This window comes from Taudactylus pleione, unplaced genomic scaffold (assembly GCF_031769625.1).
Source record: "Taudactylus pleione unplaced genomic scaffold, aTauple2 ptg000517l, whole genome shotgun sequence".
NCBI classification, from domain to species: Eukaryota; Metazoa; Chordata; class Amphibia; order Anura; family Myobatrachidae; genus Taudactylus; species Taudactylus pleione.
In genome coordinates, this window is record NW_028284919.1 from 6,753,894 (window position 1) to 6,772,500 (window position 18,607).

Here is an 18,607-nt window from a genome sequence, read left to right on the forward strand (position 1 = left end):
AAGGAAAAGTGAGAAAATGCACAAAGGCACTCAGATAAAGGAAAAGTGAGAAAATGCACAAAGGCACTCAGATAAAGGAAAAGTGAGAAAATGCATAAAGGCACTCAGATAAAGGAAAAGTGAGAAAATGCATAAAGGCACTCAGATAAAGGAAAAGTGAGAAAATGCATAAAGGCACTCAGATAAAGGAAAAGTGAGAAAATGCATAAAGGCACTCAGATAAAGGAAAAGTGAGAAAATGCATAAAGGCACTCAGATAAAGGAAAAGTGAGAAAATGCATAAAGGCACTCAGATAAAGGAAAAGTGAGAAAATGCATAAAAGCACTCAGATAAAGGAAAAGTGAGAAAATGCATAAAGGCACTCAGATAAAGGAAAAGTGAGAAAATGCACAAAGGCACTCAGATAAAGGAAAAGTGAGAAAATGCACAAAGGCACTCAGATAAAGGAAAAGTGAGAAAATGCATAAAGGCACTCAGATAAAGGAAAAGTGAGAAAATGCATAAAGGCACTCAGATAAAGGAAAAGTGAGAAAATGCACAAAGGCACTCAGATAAAGGAAAAGTGAGAAAATGCACAAAGGCACTCAGATAAAGGAAAAGTGAGAAAATGCATAAAGGCACTCAGATAAAGGAAAAGTGAACACTCCAGGGTAAATTTGTACTGGCTGCTTATTTGCGCAATATTGAGCCCTTTGATTTTCACTTTATCAGCCGACTATTGTTAGATTTCTGCAGTAACATTCACCAAGGATAGCTTTAGTATTGGTAGCTGCTACGGTGTGACAATTCCACCCACTATCCTGTCCAGCAGCTCCAATTATTAATCAGTATTAGGCGGCCTCTAATTTCAGTCAGTAATATCCTTAGAACTGAGGAGCTGAGTTCGCTGCTGATGGTTCGCATTGTGCACATGCATCGCAATGCGCGAACCACTGCGAAAGATCGAGAAGTATTCGCTCGCCCAGAATAGACAGCCCAGCTGAATGAGTGACAGGTGAAGCCATTTGTGGGTGGTAACAGGAGCAGGCCACTAGAAACGGGGGAGTGGAGGTGTGAACGCAGGCATGTCTGATCGTCTTAACGCCGTTTCAGAGGCGTGCATAATTAACAGGCAGCGTCAAAGTACACGTCACCTGGTTGTATTTCACACAGAAGTGATCGCAGTGCTTGCGGCAGGGTATAGTCAACCTCAAGCGCTGCGATCGCATCCGATGGTGCTCGATGTACCAATGTTTTCAAGCACTTCCAGGAGATGACATGCGCAAGTGGGCGTTTATGAATGGCTGCTGGGCGTCTGCATACACTAGGTGATCGTACGCCGACATAGTGGGCGTGCTAATGCCTTGCCGTGCGATTGCCTGCCTTGCTGGGCATGTGCAGGATTTGCATACGCTGGGTGCGAGCGAACGCATCTAGCGAGCGGGTCTGAATGAGCTCCTGATATAAAAGCCAGTAGGACTTGTTCAAGAAGAAACATTACAGCAGAGGTGTGGAGGGAACATTTTAACACTGTACACACAGCATATTAAATATAAGCTTATATCTATGCCACATAATAAACGTCATACAGTAGATCTGCTAAAAAAAAAAAAAAACTTCATTAGAACATTATTGATTTAAAAACATGAATTTTGACATGCAAAAAAAAAAAATATTTCCTTTCTACTATAGGACTTTACTACTCCTGAGATAATTGTCCGTCTAGTACAAAAAGGGCTCTGGATTATGTTTTTGTCATTCTGCTGCTGCTGTTTTCAGTTAAACTAATCCAAACAAATTTAAGTCAATAATGGAGATTTGGAACCTGGTTAAGCCATCATTAGAACAAGGTGAATCTCAAAAGGTGGACAGATTTATGTACTAATTCCCCACAGGAATTTACAGAGGCCATATGAAAGCATTCTTACGGTCATTACAGCTTAAAAATTTACTATGAGTTTATATTTCCTTATTATCTATATACAGTAATATCTCCATGATATGCGCTACTTTGTTGGTCATTGTGACAGGCTCAGAGCAGTATACACCAAAAAAAATGTGATATTGCATAAAAAGATTGAAAAAAAAAAAAAAGTAATCCTTTGACTGAAATTGCAAATATTGCTGATCATCTTTCAGGCGAAGACAACAAAATAATAAATAAAACAATGAATGTCGTAGTTCATGTTTATTAATGAGCTACAAAAGACAAAAAAAAAAAAATACAATTCATGCTCCTTCACCACCACCTAGTGGACATTGTTGAAAACAACAGTATGAATAAAAAATACAGCATGTAGACAACATATTTACAGATTGCAATTTTTCAGGATTCATTTGCTTTTACCGGTGGTTCAGAATTTGGAGGAAATAAGTGTCAATATTCTATTGCAACACGCAGCAAAACAAATTTCAAATTCTTTATTTTAATCTTTATTAATGATGTCAAACACAGCACTAAATAAAGGAATGTGTAAAGTGCATCGCCCATTGGAGTTGGTATGTGGCATTCTATATACTTTACCAACAGACGAGAGATAAAGAGAGAAAGAGAAAGAGAAAACACCATTGAGAACAGGTGGCAAGACTTGTAGACTTGTAAAGTAAATAATACGTTTATGTGATCTCCTTACATGACATGTGGTGTCATGTGAGAAGTTTATGTAAACATATTATTTACTTTACAAGTCTCCGAGTGCTGTCACCTGTTCTCAGCGGTTATCTACATCATTTATATCCGGAGGGCATCGGAGCCATTTATAGTCCGTCAGGCGGCACTCAGGATGACTGCACAAATTACTCTTAACCACCAGGTCAAAGTTTCAGAACTTTTTAATCACTTATTTTTTACATATTTATACAGAAGGGCTTACTGAAAAGAAATTACACTGATTTTTTTCCATTCAGAATCAGATGACTCCACAAGATCTGAATATATTTCTTTTTCAAAGTAGCGTCCTTCACATTCAATAAAGTTTTTGCAGCGTTGTAACAACGAGTTAAAGACGTACAGTAGACGGTTTTGTGACATCACTTAATGTTGCAGCTGTGACATTTTTCACGTCATCGTCTAGCGTTCCCGCTAGGCTGTTTTAGCGGGGCGCGGCGCCCTGCCCTCCTTCTGGAGGGCAAAAAGCGCCCTGCCCTAACAGCCTGCGGGAGCCGTTCTCACCCGCGGGACGCAGTGTCCCGCGGGTGGAGAAACATGCGGTGACCCGGTCACCGCCGGAGAATAGACGCCGGGCACATGCGCCCGGCATCTAATTCTCCCTGTCTGCAGGGCTTGGGGGCTGCCCGGCGTGTCCGTAAGTGCCGGGCACGCCCCCAAGAGTGACGAAAAGGGGACGCGTCTTATAGACACGCCCCCTTTTCCATTGACCACGCCCCCTTCTCGGTCGCGCGCACGGACATGCCCTCTCTAGCTCCGGCGCCCTGCCTCCCGCCGGAGCTAGAGGGAACACTAATCGTCTGTTGAGAACTTCTTTCCGCGCAGTTATTTTTTCAGGGGTGGGAATGCCCAGAAATCACAGGGCGCTAAGTCCGGGCTATATGGAGAGTGTTCCAGTGCTGTCCCATTAATTTCAGTCAGTACTGCCAATTCAACAGCAGCAAGATGTGGTTGGACATAGTGGTTTTTGCTCCAAGACAGTTACTTCAGCAAATGTGGTCTTTTCTTCCTCATGGCTCCACGCAAATGGGTTTTCAGGACGTTTGCATAGTAGTCACCATTGTCTGTCCATGGGTAACACAGTGCTGAAAGATCTTACCATGCACATCAAAGAACAGCAGAAGCATGACTTTACATGCCGAATTCGCGTGTTTTCCATACACTGGACTATTTGAATTCCGGATCAAAATGACGACTCCACGATTCACACTTCACAATCGATGTCAGGAAATCGGGTATCCTCTTCGACATTCAAACGGTGTTCTTGCATGATTCTCACTATCAAATCTGCTCTTCTGTGAGATTTCTGGGCACACACACACGATGCATTTTTAGTTTCTTTATCACAATATGCTGAACCCGTTGGAATGAGATGCCAAGCGAAGGAGAAAGTTTGCCTAATATCTTCGCCGCTTTGGCAATGTGGACATCTGTAACCGCGGTGGATAGTCTCCCAGAACGTGCTTCATCAGTCAGCCGCATATTACCTTCTTTGAAATGCTTTCACCACCGAAATACTGCAACACGGCTAATTGTTTCTCCGCCATATGCTTGTCGTAACATTTCACGAGTTTCATTTCAGCTTTTTCCAAGTTTAACACAAAATTGAATCACACATCTCTAACGTAATCTCAGACACATCTTACTCATCCGCCATGACGAAACGTATGAAGATCTACCACTCCCTGTGACAAAACAAAAGACGACCACGGCAGTCCAACCACTTCGATGTATGAGCTTCACAATAACCAGCATAGCGTTGCCACGTCTACCTATGGGACAGAAAAACAGAGGCAGTCTCATTACTTTTCAATCAGCCTTCGTGTGTATTTTTGCAGTGCAAACAATTTTTGCAGTGTGGGAGAGTGCATTATCCTGCTGAACGAGGTCACGGCCATCAGGGAATAGAGTTGCCATGGAAGGTTGTACTTGGTCTGCAACAATGTTTAGGTACAGTGGGTGGTATGTGTTAAAGTAGCATCCGCAAGAATGGCAGGACATAAGGTTTCCCAGCAGAACATTGCCCAAAGCATGACACTGCCTTCGCTGGCTGGCCTTCTTCCCATAGTGCATTCTAGCATCATCTTTTCCCCAGGTAAATGACACACTCGGCTGTCCACATGATATAAAAGAAAAGGTGATTCATAAGACCAGGCCACCTTCTTCCACTGCTCCATGGTCCAGTTCTGACGTTCATATGCCTATTGTAGGTGCATGGGCACTCTAACTGGTCTGCAGCTAACAGCAAGCTACGATGCACTGTGTGTTCTAACACTTTTCTATCACAGCCAGCATTAATTTGTGGTACAGTAGCTCTCCTGTAGGATAGGACCAGACAGGCTAGCTTCCCACATACATATATGAGCCTTGGGCGTCCTTGACCCCATTACAGGTTATCCTTCAATGGACCACTTTTGGTAGGTAATAATCACTGCATACAGGGAACACCTATCATTTTAGAAATGTTTGGACCCAGCCGTCTAGCCATCACAATTTGGCCCTTGTCAAAGTCGCTCAAATCCTTACGCTTGCTAATTTTTTCTGCTTCCAACACATCAACTTTAAGAACTGACAGCAGCTTAATATATCCTACCCCTTGGCAAGTAACAAGATAATCAATGTTATTCACTTCGCCTGTCAGTGGTTGTAATGTTATGGCTGATGGGTGTACATTCAAATAAAGAAATAAATGTAAAAAAAAATAAAAATGGACAGTTTCAACAGAAATAACTGACTGTAAAGAAAACACAGAAATATACTTTGGGCTCCATTTAACACTGGAGTAATGGGAAGAGGAGAGAAAGACAACAGCTAGCGACCCGGCAAGGACGGGGCCACAATACTAGTAAATTAATTAAAAAAAAATCTTTTATGTACAGTAATGGATTATTAAATGCTTTCTTTTCTGGGGTGAGAAAAAAAAATGAACTCATCTTCGCAGGCTCCTCTCCAATTTGTTAGCCTTTTTCCTGCGAGTCCATTTCATTCACCGGGGCCATGCCCCTGCCCAACCACCGGGGCCACACCCCTGCCCATCCACTGGGGCCACCTCTCACCCATACAGGTGCATAAGAAAAAAGGAGAAAAAAAAAATATAGGAATATCTATTCTATTTGCCGCACTCATGCTTTCCATGAAATTCTGTTTTTGCCGTAATATAGGAGAGAGCACTTCTATCCTTCCACTTTAAACACTACATTGTTTCAGATATTAAGTCCAGTTATTTCATAAATAATGTTTCTTTAAATTCTCATGAGTTCAGATATAAAACTTTCTAGCTTATGTGTGCAGTCAAGGCTGGTTTTTGGGGCTATTATAGTCTGCGTGGCAAAATGAACAGTTCTCAGCACTGCACATTCCCCGGCTCAATGTGATGACAACACCAACATTTGATTTAAAAATTTAAAAAAAATCTTACCAGGAAATATAGGCCTGGTTTCAGATCTGGCGGACAAATTTTGAACGTAATTACTGCACGTAGAATATGGACAAATTACTTTTGTTTAATTAAAAAAAATAAAAGAAATGATGAACAGAGGAGCAGCGTGCAGGCAGCTGGGGGCCAGAATATGAATGGGACATGGACATAGTTTATTTGCAAACATTGATATTTTTTGCACATTATTCAATTAGTCTGTCTGATGTTTTCCACCCTAGCTGGTTTTGTGGCAATGTAAGGTCATATTCTACGTCCTGCTGCGTTCTGATTAGCCATTGACAGCTGGAATACAACCCTGACACTCCTACAAGACAAAACAGCTTCATGCAGAGATATGCAAAAACTCGCTATCTGCAGCCATGAAAAGATGCAACTGACTCTGAACCAGCCTCCAAGGGTCACAATATTGCCTCCACCACCATACACTCTTCAGTGCAGGGCTGGTAGCCAGTAAGCATCTCTCTAATCCCACCCCCCCCATCTTAATTCTTAATCTATAGTGGACGCAGCCCTAACCTGGAAAGGCTATCTTGTAATGCAGCTGGGTAGCAGTACATGCAGGATGACCAAGTTAAAGAGAAACTTGAACATTACATAGGTTCAACATTGGATCTCTGCCATCAAAAACTTTATGTGCGCAAGGTTTCATTCACTTCTACACGAAACATAGATAATCCATGAACAAGCATTAGGAATTATGCTAAACAATTTACAATATCCAAATAAAATTGAAAACAAAAATGTTTCAAAGGAACAGACGTTAATACACACAGCAACTAAAAGGAACTGGCTAAAGGTGCGTACACACTAGACGTTGGCTCACGATGCGATATCATGAGCGATTTCCCTTTAACTCTCTCCGGCACTCCAGGACCCGATATGGTGCTAAAAAGTGTCCAATATGACCAACGATTTCCAGTGCGTCGTGTTCGAGATTGGCAGATCTTGCCTGCTGTAGGCAAGATCTGAAGATGAGATGTATGACCCGCAGGTATGCGCATCGTGAGTGGACACTCACGATTTGGACATATATTACACAATTTGTCGTTCCGATATAATTTATTTACAGGAGGTTGAACAATGATGTCAGATATACATTCAGATTCAGACTTGTTACAATAACACTATTATTAAAAAAATAAAAATGTATAAATAGTGAAATGTGTTGAGGATAAAATGTACAACCAATCATTAAAATGGTTTAAATTAAACCCACATATCAAGATCTTCTATACCAAAACAATGCTCAAATCACTAATTACATCTTCATCAGTCTCACAAAGCATCCTAAATTGTATTCCTTTGAGAAGACGACAAAATCAGATTGCTGAAAAAAATCAATATACATCCAGACAGATATTCTTCTGAAAACCTATAACAAGCTTGAAAAGCTGCAAGTGTCAGTGAGTACCTGTAGCAGAGGCTGTTAGTGCAGTATCTCAGGAACAGCCACCCAGTAGAGACAGCTAGTGCTGTATCTCAGGAACAGCCACCCAGGTGATACTAGTCTGTGAGTACCTGTAGCAGGGGCTGTTAGTGCTGTATCTCAGGAACAGCCACCCAGGTGATACTAGTCTGTGAGTACCTGTAGCAGTGGCTGCTAGTGCTGTATCTCAGGAACAGCCACCCAGGTGATACTAGTCAGTGAGTATGTGTAACAGTGACTTCATGAAAGGTTTGTGCTGGGTACACTGACATATCACCAGCCTAGCTATTACACTTACCCTGTATCACATATTGCTGGTGGGTTTGTAAGAGAGAGGTTCAACGCATTCATAATATAACATTTTCATACAACTTTCAACAAAAGCATCTGATCACCAATAGAATCCAAATTATGACATTATAAGAAACATAATTAATATTCATGTACTGACCATGGATCAGAGAGCCATTCAGCCATTGGATATAGTAGCTCTTCGGGAATGACAAGAGAATCTCATTGCTGATTATGGAAAAAGGAAGTAGTAACACAGCAGCAGCAGAAACTGCAAGGGTGAATGTACACAAGAACAGCCTGAAAGGGAAATACAATTACTAGTTAATCAAAAAAACTTAAACAAATAATGAACATAAGAAACAGGATTTAACTGCATTTTCACAATTAGAAAGTAACTAAAAGGCAAGCTTGCAAACATTGAATGTATGATCTTTGTTTCATGCACTGTAGAAGAGTGTGATGCAGGGAATATGTGGTACTGTTAAAACAGGATCTGCACATCACTAGTCTGTGCAGTCGGTGACCCTGCTTCTTCCAATGCGTAACTCTTGCTCTATAGCGTCCCATCTGCTTCCTTTTCAAAGTTGGTTCCCCTAGAGCTTGTTCTAAAGTATCTAGATCCAGCAGGGACCTAATTCCCAGAGAGTCCTGAATCCAACTAATTTATGTCCTCACACAGGCGGAGTTTTTTTTTACCTCCCTGTTTCCCAAGGTAGAGGTTCCATTAGCTGGTAAGAGCGATCCTTTGCGAATGAGGGACTTCCGGGTCTATGACCCAGAATTCCCTTTGGTGTCACGCGCTGCAGGGAGCAAGGAGGGATCCGATTGCCGATAGCGTGCAAGTGTGCACCCACCTTAAAGCCTTGTACATACTATACGATTTCTTGGGCAATATGCCAGATTCCGACAGATCGGAACAACATATCGTTAAAATGGTCTAGTGTGTACCCATTAGGTCGGCTGTTGTGCGCTCCCGTTTGGTCGTCAGTCACATCGACAGATTGTCCCTATGTGCAGCTCAACCAGACAATCCGTCTGACGACCCCATGCAGCAGGATGCTTCAGGGACCGACATATCGGGCGGTCGAGCACTGGACTGTCTAATGCAGCAGCTCTCAAACTGTGGTTTGCGACCCCAGAGTGGGTCGTGCCCATCTCAGCATGGGGTCACGACTCACCCACAGCAAGTTAAAATGCCTGGACCGGTCCCACTCCCTGGCATCCACTGCAATGTTGATTCGCAGCGGTACGCCTGCATCAGCAGTCCCCCGTCAGCTCCTCCTCCCCGCACTGTGATTGACACCCATGAGACGTCCCGATGTTCGTGCGTCATAATATCGCCAGGGTGTCAGTCACTGTGCAGGAGCCGCAGCGCAGCCTATGTGGTTGTAGGAGATGCACAGTGTCACTGCCCTGCCCCAGCAACAGCTAGTGGTAGCTTTAAATATAGTGTTAAAAATAAAGAATTTTTTTTTTATGGTAAGTAAAGTAAAATGTAGAACTAGGGTCATAACTTAAATTAGGATGATGTGCCCATCATCTTCCGTATATTTGTTTTATGCCCGTCATCATATATATACACATATATATATATATATATATATTTATGCCCACCATATTCCTGTTTATGACACACATATCTATAAGAAATATGATGGGCATAAATATATTAAAGAAAGATGAAGTCCCTTTGGTGTCACGCGCTGCGGAGGGAGCAGGGAGGGATCCGATTGGATCCCTCTCGCATCACTACAGAGAGAAGCCCTTAGGCTTCTATAGGGTATCGCCATCTGAAGATTACGTTATCCACTGCTTGGTGCATATGAGAAATGAAGTCAAAACCCTGAAAACTGCATTTTCGGGTGTTTGACTGCATTTATTTATTATTTATTTACTACCAGTTATTTATATAGCGCACACATATTCCGCAGCGCTTTACAGAGAATATTTGGTCATTCACATCAGTCCCTGTCCCAGTGGAGCTTACAATCTATATTCCCTACCACATGCACCCACACATACACACTAGGGGTAATTTTGTTAGGAGCCAATTAACCTACCAGTATATTTTTGGAGTGTGGGAGGAAACCGGAGTACCCGGAGGAAACCCACGCAAGCACAGGGAGAATATACAAACTCCACACAGTTAGGGCCATAGTGGGTATCAAACCAACGACCTCAGTGCTGTGAGGCAGTAATGCTAACCATTACACCATCTGTGCTGCATTTCTCTCATTGCTGCATCCCACCACAGATCTTAAAAAAAAAAAGTGAGTTACCTATAAATATATAGGGGCAGTTAGGCGGTAACTTGCTGGGGTCCTGTAAAAAAAAAGTTTTGTCAGAGGGGGTCCAAGAGCAAGATAGTTTGAGAACCCCTGGTCTAATGTGTACCAGTTTCCGATATGTCGGCCTGTCGGCAGGGGGCCGCCCGTCGTATTGCTAGGTACAAATATCGTGTAGTGTGTACCCAGCTAAACACAAGTCTACCCCAAGACCTGATTAATAGGTAAAAGGAGCAGATAAGTTACACCAATTGGTCTTTAGCTCCAACCAGCTTTTTTTTTTTTTATTTGGATTTTGGTGATGACCAAGACCGCCTTTGCTTATTTCTAATATGAAAATTACGGCTCAGATTTTGTATAAGGATTTGGTATTTGTCCAAATCCTAAAAATTTGGAACCAGTGAATCCCTAATAACACTTTACTATCTTTCTGAAATGCTGAATAATCTTCATTTAACAATATGAAAAAAAAAAAAAAAAAGAAAAATGTACATACGAAACACGATTGACCGTGGCATCTTCATCCTCTTGTTCATCTGTAAGATAAAATTTCATTTTAGCTTTTCAAATCCTTGTATGCAAAGATAAAATCTGACACATGAAAGAATGTTCTGTACAAAATAAATTTACAGTCACATGAGAGGGATATTTCATGAAATGTGAATAGAAGTACTGTATTACTGTGCTCATGTTACATTAAGGATATTTCACACTACGCTGCGATACAAACCTTTCAGTTTCCCACAAAACTTTATTAGCAGTTACTTATATAACGCACACACATTCCGCAGCGCTTTACGCCATTCACATCAGTCCCTGCCCCAGTAGAGCTTACAATCTATACCACACCACATGCTCTCACACAAACACACAGACTTACACTCTAGGGTTGATTTTTTTTTTGTCAGGAGCCAATTAACCTACCAGTATACTTTTGGAGTGTGGGAGGAAACCAGAGTACCCTAAGGAAATCCATGCAAGAACAGGGAGAATATACAAACTCCACGCAGTTAGAGCCGTGTTGGGAATCGAAAAAGCAACCTCAGTGCTGTGGGGCAGTAATGCTAACCATTACACAGTCTGTGCTACCCCACACCATCCGTGCTATTTGTGCCAAAGAACTGCCATCCCTGAAAGATTTTCTACCTTACTCATGTACTCCAGTTGCGGAACATATTTACACACACCATTTAACAGCTTATCATAACTGAAAATATTGTTGCTAAAGCCAAAGATTTTCTTCCTAAGTATACTAGACTTCCTTGAAGCCTTAATAGGTTGATAGAAAACAGTGTGCACTTAAATGTAAACACGACTACAATCCTCTCATCTTTGCCAAGGTACCGCGAGCTGTAAAGGTTAGAAATGTAAACGCAAACAAAATAGTGCTGTGGTGCACTGGTCACATCGAATCATTAAAATTTATTATATTATTTAAAATGAAATGAACACCAAATAAACAATACATTATTTCCATATAACCCTACATAAATTGTACTGGTGAGAAAATATTCATGTAATCAATGGCAGGAAATACTAAAAACACACAACAGGTAATCAAAACTTCCAGTGGGAATAAATTGTTCTGTCGGCTCGGTTATTATCTCCAGACACAATGTATCGTAGTTTCCCGGGATGTAGCAGTTATTGCAACATGCCAAAAAACAATGTTCCAAATCTCTCAGTGCAAATCTCCACCAATATAAATTGTATTGTGTAAAAACAGAGATTAAACTACGACAATGCTAGGATTCCTGTGTGTATCCTGTGTGTGTTGATAGCTAGCCAAATATATTGCACTTTATTTCCTGAACAGTCTATTCACTCAATCGATTTAAAATAACTAAATAACATAGCTCATATGTATCTAAAACTGTGATAGACAGATAATATATTAAAATACCAGTGAAAAAGTCTCTCGTACACTATATAATCCTGTCCTGAAGGTTGACTGATGCTCTAGGTTTGTGATTAAATTACAGATAATTAAAATAATATTATATTATCACTCATGAGCCTGTATATGAGATTTACTCTGAATCCTATCGAGCCTTGTTCTGACAAGTTAATTAATATATGTAGGTACATCTAAATTTAGAGAGGTTTCTAAAAATGGTAATTACCAATATTCTTCTTCTATCTTGCACTCTTATTCATGCTGTAGTTTTGCCATGCTTTTATCTCAAATAGCTTTCATTTTAGAAAGTTCCTTAAAACAGCAAATGGTTGGGTCTATATCCTATTTGTTATAATAATAATTTTATTTAAATAGCGCTTTTCTCCTAGAGGACTCAAAGTGCTTTACATTTGCCTTTACAGTACAAAATAAGCTATCAGAGGCTAAAAATGCTGATAAATGAACAATAGACCTGCTTACACACTGATCAATAATCATATTATATATTAGTATATTCAGCCGATATATTGCAAGCACGTCGGCAGGTGTGTACACCCGATAAGTCTGTGAACGTCGTCGTCGGATATGTCGGCACACCCCCAGTGTAAGGGGTCTAAACTATATAGAATATATCTTGCATGCGACTCATGGTATGGATACTTCTACAGATACATTTGTGAATACTGCTATATGCCCATTACCTTTGCTTCTTAGTTTTAGTGGTGTTTAAAAATTGTAACTATGCAACAAGATATACTTACAGGGAGTAAAGGTAACTGTAGCAAATAATGTCCAACTTCCCTTATTGCTGATGAATGATTTTCCACCTAACTCACCCTTAGGGCCGGATTAAATTATGCTGGGTATACACTATACAGATATATCTGCAGATACAGGCGGCATGTCCCGCCCCCCTTCCCAAGGCTGTCCGCTGTCTACAGACCGCCCGCAGCACAGCCAATGCAATAAGTCGGTGAACGACGATATTCACCGACATATCGCGCATACACACTGGCCGACGGGCAGCAGATATATTGGCCGATCAATTGATCGCCCAATATATCTGTCAGTGTATACACAGCTTTAGACGCGATAAATCAATAAATTATCATTTGCGAATTTCTCGCACTTATCACCGGTTTTGGTACGATATTTGCTCCTATTCCGGCAATGGGTTTTCCCATTCGCCAAATCCTATTGCAAAACAAGCAAAAATGCATATGTGCGATAATTTTTCATGGAGAGACCTGCGAAAATGTCTCCACATTTTGGGAAATCAGTCTGTACCCAAAGAAAAGCCTAACTGCTATAGGAAATCAATATAGAAGTGTGTTAATGATGGCCGTAATAACAATATTTTGGGTTCTTAAATTGTCAATTAGCTGTTATATGCATATTTGCATAAGTGTTGAAAAATGTTAAAAAGCAATTTATTTTTTTTTGAGAAAATAATTGCTGGATGTAAATGGGTGCAAGTATATTTTTGGGTCTATAAACTGCACTTATAACAATTCTTTAAAATACACCTGCTGCAGTCACGTGAAATGTTTAAAAATACCTGTCCCATCCATACAGCCCCCTAAAATAACAGGCACACTACTTTTTTTTTGCCCCAAAATTGACATTTTTTAACCAAAATTAAGCCAATTTAAAAATAACTTTTTGGCCAATTTAAAATTAGTGGGATGGCCAAAGGGTTCTGACACAAATCCCCAAATTTTTAGGCAAAAATCTAGATTTTGCAATTTATTTTTTTTCACCTGCTCGGAGATGGTGAAAACTTCTTGCAGGTTTCTGTCTATGTAATTATCGCTCATGCAATAATTGAATTGCGCGATTTCAAAAAGTTATCGTGGAAGAGATAATTTATGGCAAAAACGGGGCTTATTGAGTAATTTAATTCGGCCCTTAACCTGTCAAAACCATGTGCATGCCTAGCTACCAGTAAGCTGCATGATAGAGTGATATCTCCTCTCCCAGCACTGGGAGCAGGTGCAAAAGACAGGACTACGGGAGGCAAAATTAGCAGGAAAAGTGCAGTATACAATAGCCAAGGATTTTTTTTTTTTTTTTTTTTTTTAAACACATTTAAATACGCATACCTAATGCAAACATTAGACATCCATTTGTTACACACAACCCTTGCAAAAAATGAATTCAAATTCAATGAATAAAATGATTATTTTTTAAATAGTGAGGAGTCTCAAGGATATGAAATAATTTAAGGAAACAAATAAAGCAGAGCAGAGCTTGGAAGATAACTCACTATTGGCAGCAAGAGGGGGAGCGGTACCATTTTCTGGTCTCCTGCACAAATCATACATCCGTGTACCGTCACATATCAATGTCCTAAGAAGAGGCAGGTGCTGGGAATGCTCACAAGGAGTGTGTCTTTGCAACAGAGTGGGAATTACAGGAGAATGTAATACAGCTAGTTAAAGAAATCTTTTTCTACTTTGGTTCCTCTACATTGATGTTTGAGGTTCCAATAAGGAGATGTACTTACTTTCATGACACATTACCCTCTACCGAGGCACATCGCCCTGTACTGACAGAAGGTGAACTCTGCATCAAAAGACGAATTAATGACAGACAGTTCACTAGAAGGATCGCACCATTAATAGTAACGGTACTGGCTCAAAGCTGGATCAAACCTACCCTAGATGCATCTTTATTTGGTCCATTCAGTGGCCAGGACTTAATTACTGGGGATGTAGTGCGGAGCATTGTCGCAATGCTGCTCTCCTACGCAGATATCGGCCAGGTATGGTACCGCTGACATTGCAAGTTTTCATGCACACCTCTCTGGGGTGCGAGGCAAAACTTGTAATGTGAATAGATGCAATGTGCCATTCAAAATGGAGATTGATTTGAATAGAACTTCCTCCAGTGTTTTAAGTTGGTAGCTGTAACTGTGGTACAGGTTGAGTCTCCCATATCCAAAATGCTTGGGACCAGGGGTATTTTTGATAACAGAATATTCCGTATTTTGGAATATTTGCATATCATAATGAAATATCTTGGGAATGGGACCCCAATATACACACAGAATGCATTTATGTGTTATATACACCTTATACACACAGCCTGCAGGTCATTTTATACAATATTTTCAATAATTTTGTGGCTCAAGCAAAGTTTGTGTACATACATGAAAATCATTTATGTTGTTTCATATACACCTTATACACACAGCCTGAAGGTAATTTTATACTTTATTTTTAATAATTTTGTGTCTAAACAAAGTTTGTGCACATTGAACCATCAGAAAGCAAAGGTTTCATTATCTCGGTCATACCAAAATTGTTCCGTATTTCGGAATATTTGGATATGGGAGACTCAACCTGTACCAGCAATGTAATACATATACTAAGTCATTTATCACTATCCTGAGGGCCGTTTACATGTTATTCAACCTCCAACGTCACCCTTTCCTTTTATACAGTGGGGAACTTATGACTTCTTACATATGATATTTTTACCAGCAAAATTCTTTAGGGGGCCAATTCCAATCTGCGTGATGTGTGCACATATATATTTATTATGGTATGCTCAGCTTCTCATATTTTTGTACACACCACTAAAGGTGCCCACACACATACCCATGTCCTCACGATACGATTTTATGGCCAATTTCCTCATGAACTTTCACGGGAGCTCCCTTGCCGTCGTGATCACGATTTGGAGTTAAAAATGTCCAATCTGACTAAAGATCTATCTTGCAGCCAATGCATTGTATCCCAGATTGGCTAATCTGCCCTACAGCACGGCAGATCAGAAGATGCGATGTACGACGAGCGGGGAAGCGCATCGACATCATGCTCGTGAGTATAAACTCACGATTTGTACTTTTTTTTACCCAATTCGTCGTCACAATTCGTCGAAATCGGCCAAATCGTTTAAAATGTTGCTATGTGTGTGGGCACCTTAAGGGGTGTGAGAAAAAAAAAAAACAACTTGATGTTGATGGCCTCAATGTGCCGTCACAGAATGACATATTAAGGCCATTGCACACAATTGAATCAATCACTATAAATGGTAAATCAAATACACAGTGATTTCAAAGAAATTGGAAAAGGGTTGATGTCTGGAACCTTACAAGAATGCATCAAAGCATAAAAAATGCATATGGGACACAGATCTGAAAAGAGAATACAGAATGAATGGTGATGTAATGCTAGCAGAAGACAGGGACCTGGAGTTAGATTCAGGTGAGAGGAGATTAAGCGGTGTTCACAAGCAGCGGGAGAAGCCTGTACAACACTGTGGGGGTCATTCAGACCCGGACGCAAGCACCGATGTGCTCGCAACCAGGTCGATGGGTAGCCCTGCGCACATGCAGCGTGCGCAAGCCCCGGAGCGAGAGAGAAACTCTCTCGCTCCGGAGCTCGCTACAAAAGGGGCGGCTGTCAATGTTGATCGACAGCTCGCCCCTTTTTGTAGGCGGGCCGGGGGGGTGGTTTCCAAAACGGAGGCATTCCTTAAGGAATGCTTACCGTTTTGTGGGCGGCCGCACTGACATCATCAGTGATGTCAGTGGGGAGCTTCCTGCTCCATCAGAGCAGAAAGCTCAATGGGGCTTGCGAGTGCCCAGATCCAACCTTAGGGTCTGGTCGCAAGCCCCGATGGTCGCGATGGTGATCACCATCGCGACCATCACCCTGGTCGCTAGCTAAGCTGTGGGTGGTAACTCACAGCTTAGCTTGCGACCAGAAGGCCGCACCAAAAAAAAAAAAAAAAAAACGCCCGCCCTCATTTATAGAGAGCGATCGCTTCTTGCAACCGCCTCTGAATGAGGTCCTGTGTTTTAGAGTAGATCAACATTATGAACAATCAACAGCAAGAAATATACATTATAACAGAAAACATAAAAGCATAAGAACATCACCACCTAAAAACCCAAAGTATGCAATTTATAAAATTTAACATAGTTATTGCTGTTGGGAGAAGCTTTCTTTCAAATAGACTATGTTCGACATAATATTTATCTAGAACGCTTATCTGGGGGCAAAATAGCAAACAGCCCATAATTTGGATGAGACAGATCTCCCAAACTACTTCTCACCTTAGCAAGTAGCCTTTTTTCATATACATCCTGAATACTAGGTAATCGCAATCCAATCACTTGACCTGCTGTTTTTACCACCCTCTCAAGAGACTAATGGGACCCATACATCTGAAACGGATTGCCGCGATCCTGCAACCCGGCATTGCAGGATCGCAGAAATCCAACATGTTGGATTTTGGCGATTTAACGATCGCGATCAAATAATGATCGATCTTCAAATCAGGGACATTTAACATGTCAAATGTCAGTGATCCGTCGCCGGTATCGATGGTGGGCGAAGGGAAATGTCCAATCGCATCCGTATGGGCACCTTTAAGCTCTGCTACTGTGCAGTTACCAAACCACACAATAATTAAATACATAAAAACACTTTCCCGACAAACGCAATTTCCTCTAAAAGAACTAATGCTGCTGGGCTTTTTTAATCACGTTTTGAGTAAGGACACTCCATGACAAATCCCTAGTGATGTTAATGCCCAAAAATTTTAAAAAAAGACTCCACCACCTCCACATTCAGTCCATTCAGGACAATAAACCTGTTTGTTTGATTTTCTAAAGTCTACAATAATTTCTTTAGTCTTTTTTTACATTTAAAATGAAATGACTGTCGTGGCTCCAAGTTTACAACCTATAGACCAGTGGTTAGGGAACAGGAGTAAATTACCCCACATGGGGTAAAAATGAAATTCCTGGGGGTAATGGACAGACAGCCGGGCATGCATATGAATCATTCTATAATACAGAATGATTCATATGCATGCCCGGCTGTGCCGCAGGGAGGCTCTAAGCCGGAAGCCCGCTGAGATGTTATTACCAGCGGGCACCCGGATTCTTCCCTGCAGCGCTGCGTTAGCCGGAGGCTGGAGTGCTCTTCTGTACTCCAGCTTCCGGCTCCCTCCATGCGCACTATGGGAGAGACGTCATGACGTCTCTTTCATAGTTCCGAGGAGCAGCCGGGCGGACAGGACGGCGACGGATGCAGGAGCCGGGATAAAAGTAAGTGTTTTTTTTGTACAAGCGGCATTATATGGGGGCACTATATGAGGGCCACAACGAAAAAAAAAAGTCTTACATGCAATTTTGAAAGGTTTATTATTAATAAAAACCAATGCAGTGCCCCCTGTAGTGCCCCTTATGCAATGCCCCCTGAATTTATGCCCATTATGTAATGCCCCTTATGCACTGCCCCAGTAATGTCCCTAGTACTTCCCCTTATGCAGAGCCCCCAGTAATGCCCCTAATGCAGAGCTCCCAGTAATGTTTCTAGTAGCGTCCCTTATGCAGAGCCCCCAGTAATGCCCCTAATGCAGAACCCCAGTAATGTTCCTAGTAGTGCCCCTTATGCAGTGCCCCCAGTAATGCCCTTTATTTTGTGCCCCTTATGCAGAGCACAAAGTAATGTCCCTAGTAATGGCCCCAGTAATGCCCCTTATGCAGAGCCTCCAGTAATGTCCTTACAGGTGCCCCTTATGCAGAGCCCCCAGTAATGCACCTTATGCAGAGCCCACAGTAATGTCCTTACCGGTGCCCCTTATGCAGAGCCCCCAGTA

The 18,607-nt window shown here is 41.4% G+C and overlaps 1 protein-coding gene across 2 annotated transcripts in view; it reads right to left on the reverse strand.

The window, feature by feature from the left end:
• LMBR1 (limb development membrane protein 1) overlaps nucleotides 1-18,607 on the reverse strand; it is a 187,529-nt gene that overhangs the window by 135,065 nt on the left and 33,857 nt on the right. For both annotated transcript variants that reach the window (XM_088450376.1, XM_088450377.1), the window contains exons 3-4: nucleotides 10,589-10,628; nucleotides 7,965-8,104 (exon numbers count right to left, since the gene is read on the reverse strand). In XM_088450376.1, coding sequence (XP_088306502.1) covers nucleotides 7,965-8,104; nucleotides 10,589-10,628 — 180 coding nt within the window. The remainder of the gene's footprint in view (nucleotides 1-7,964; nucleotides 8,105-10,588; nucleotides 10,629-18,607) is intronic.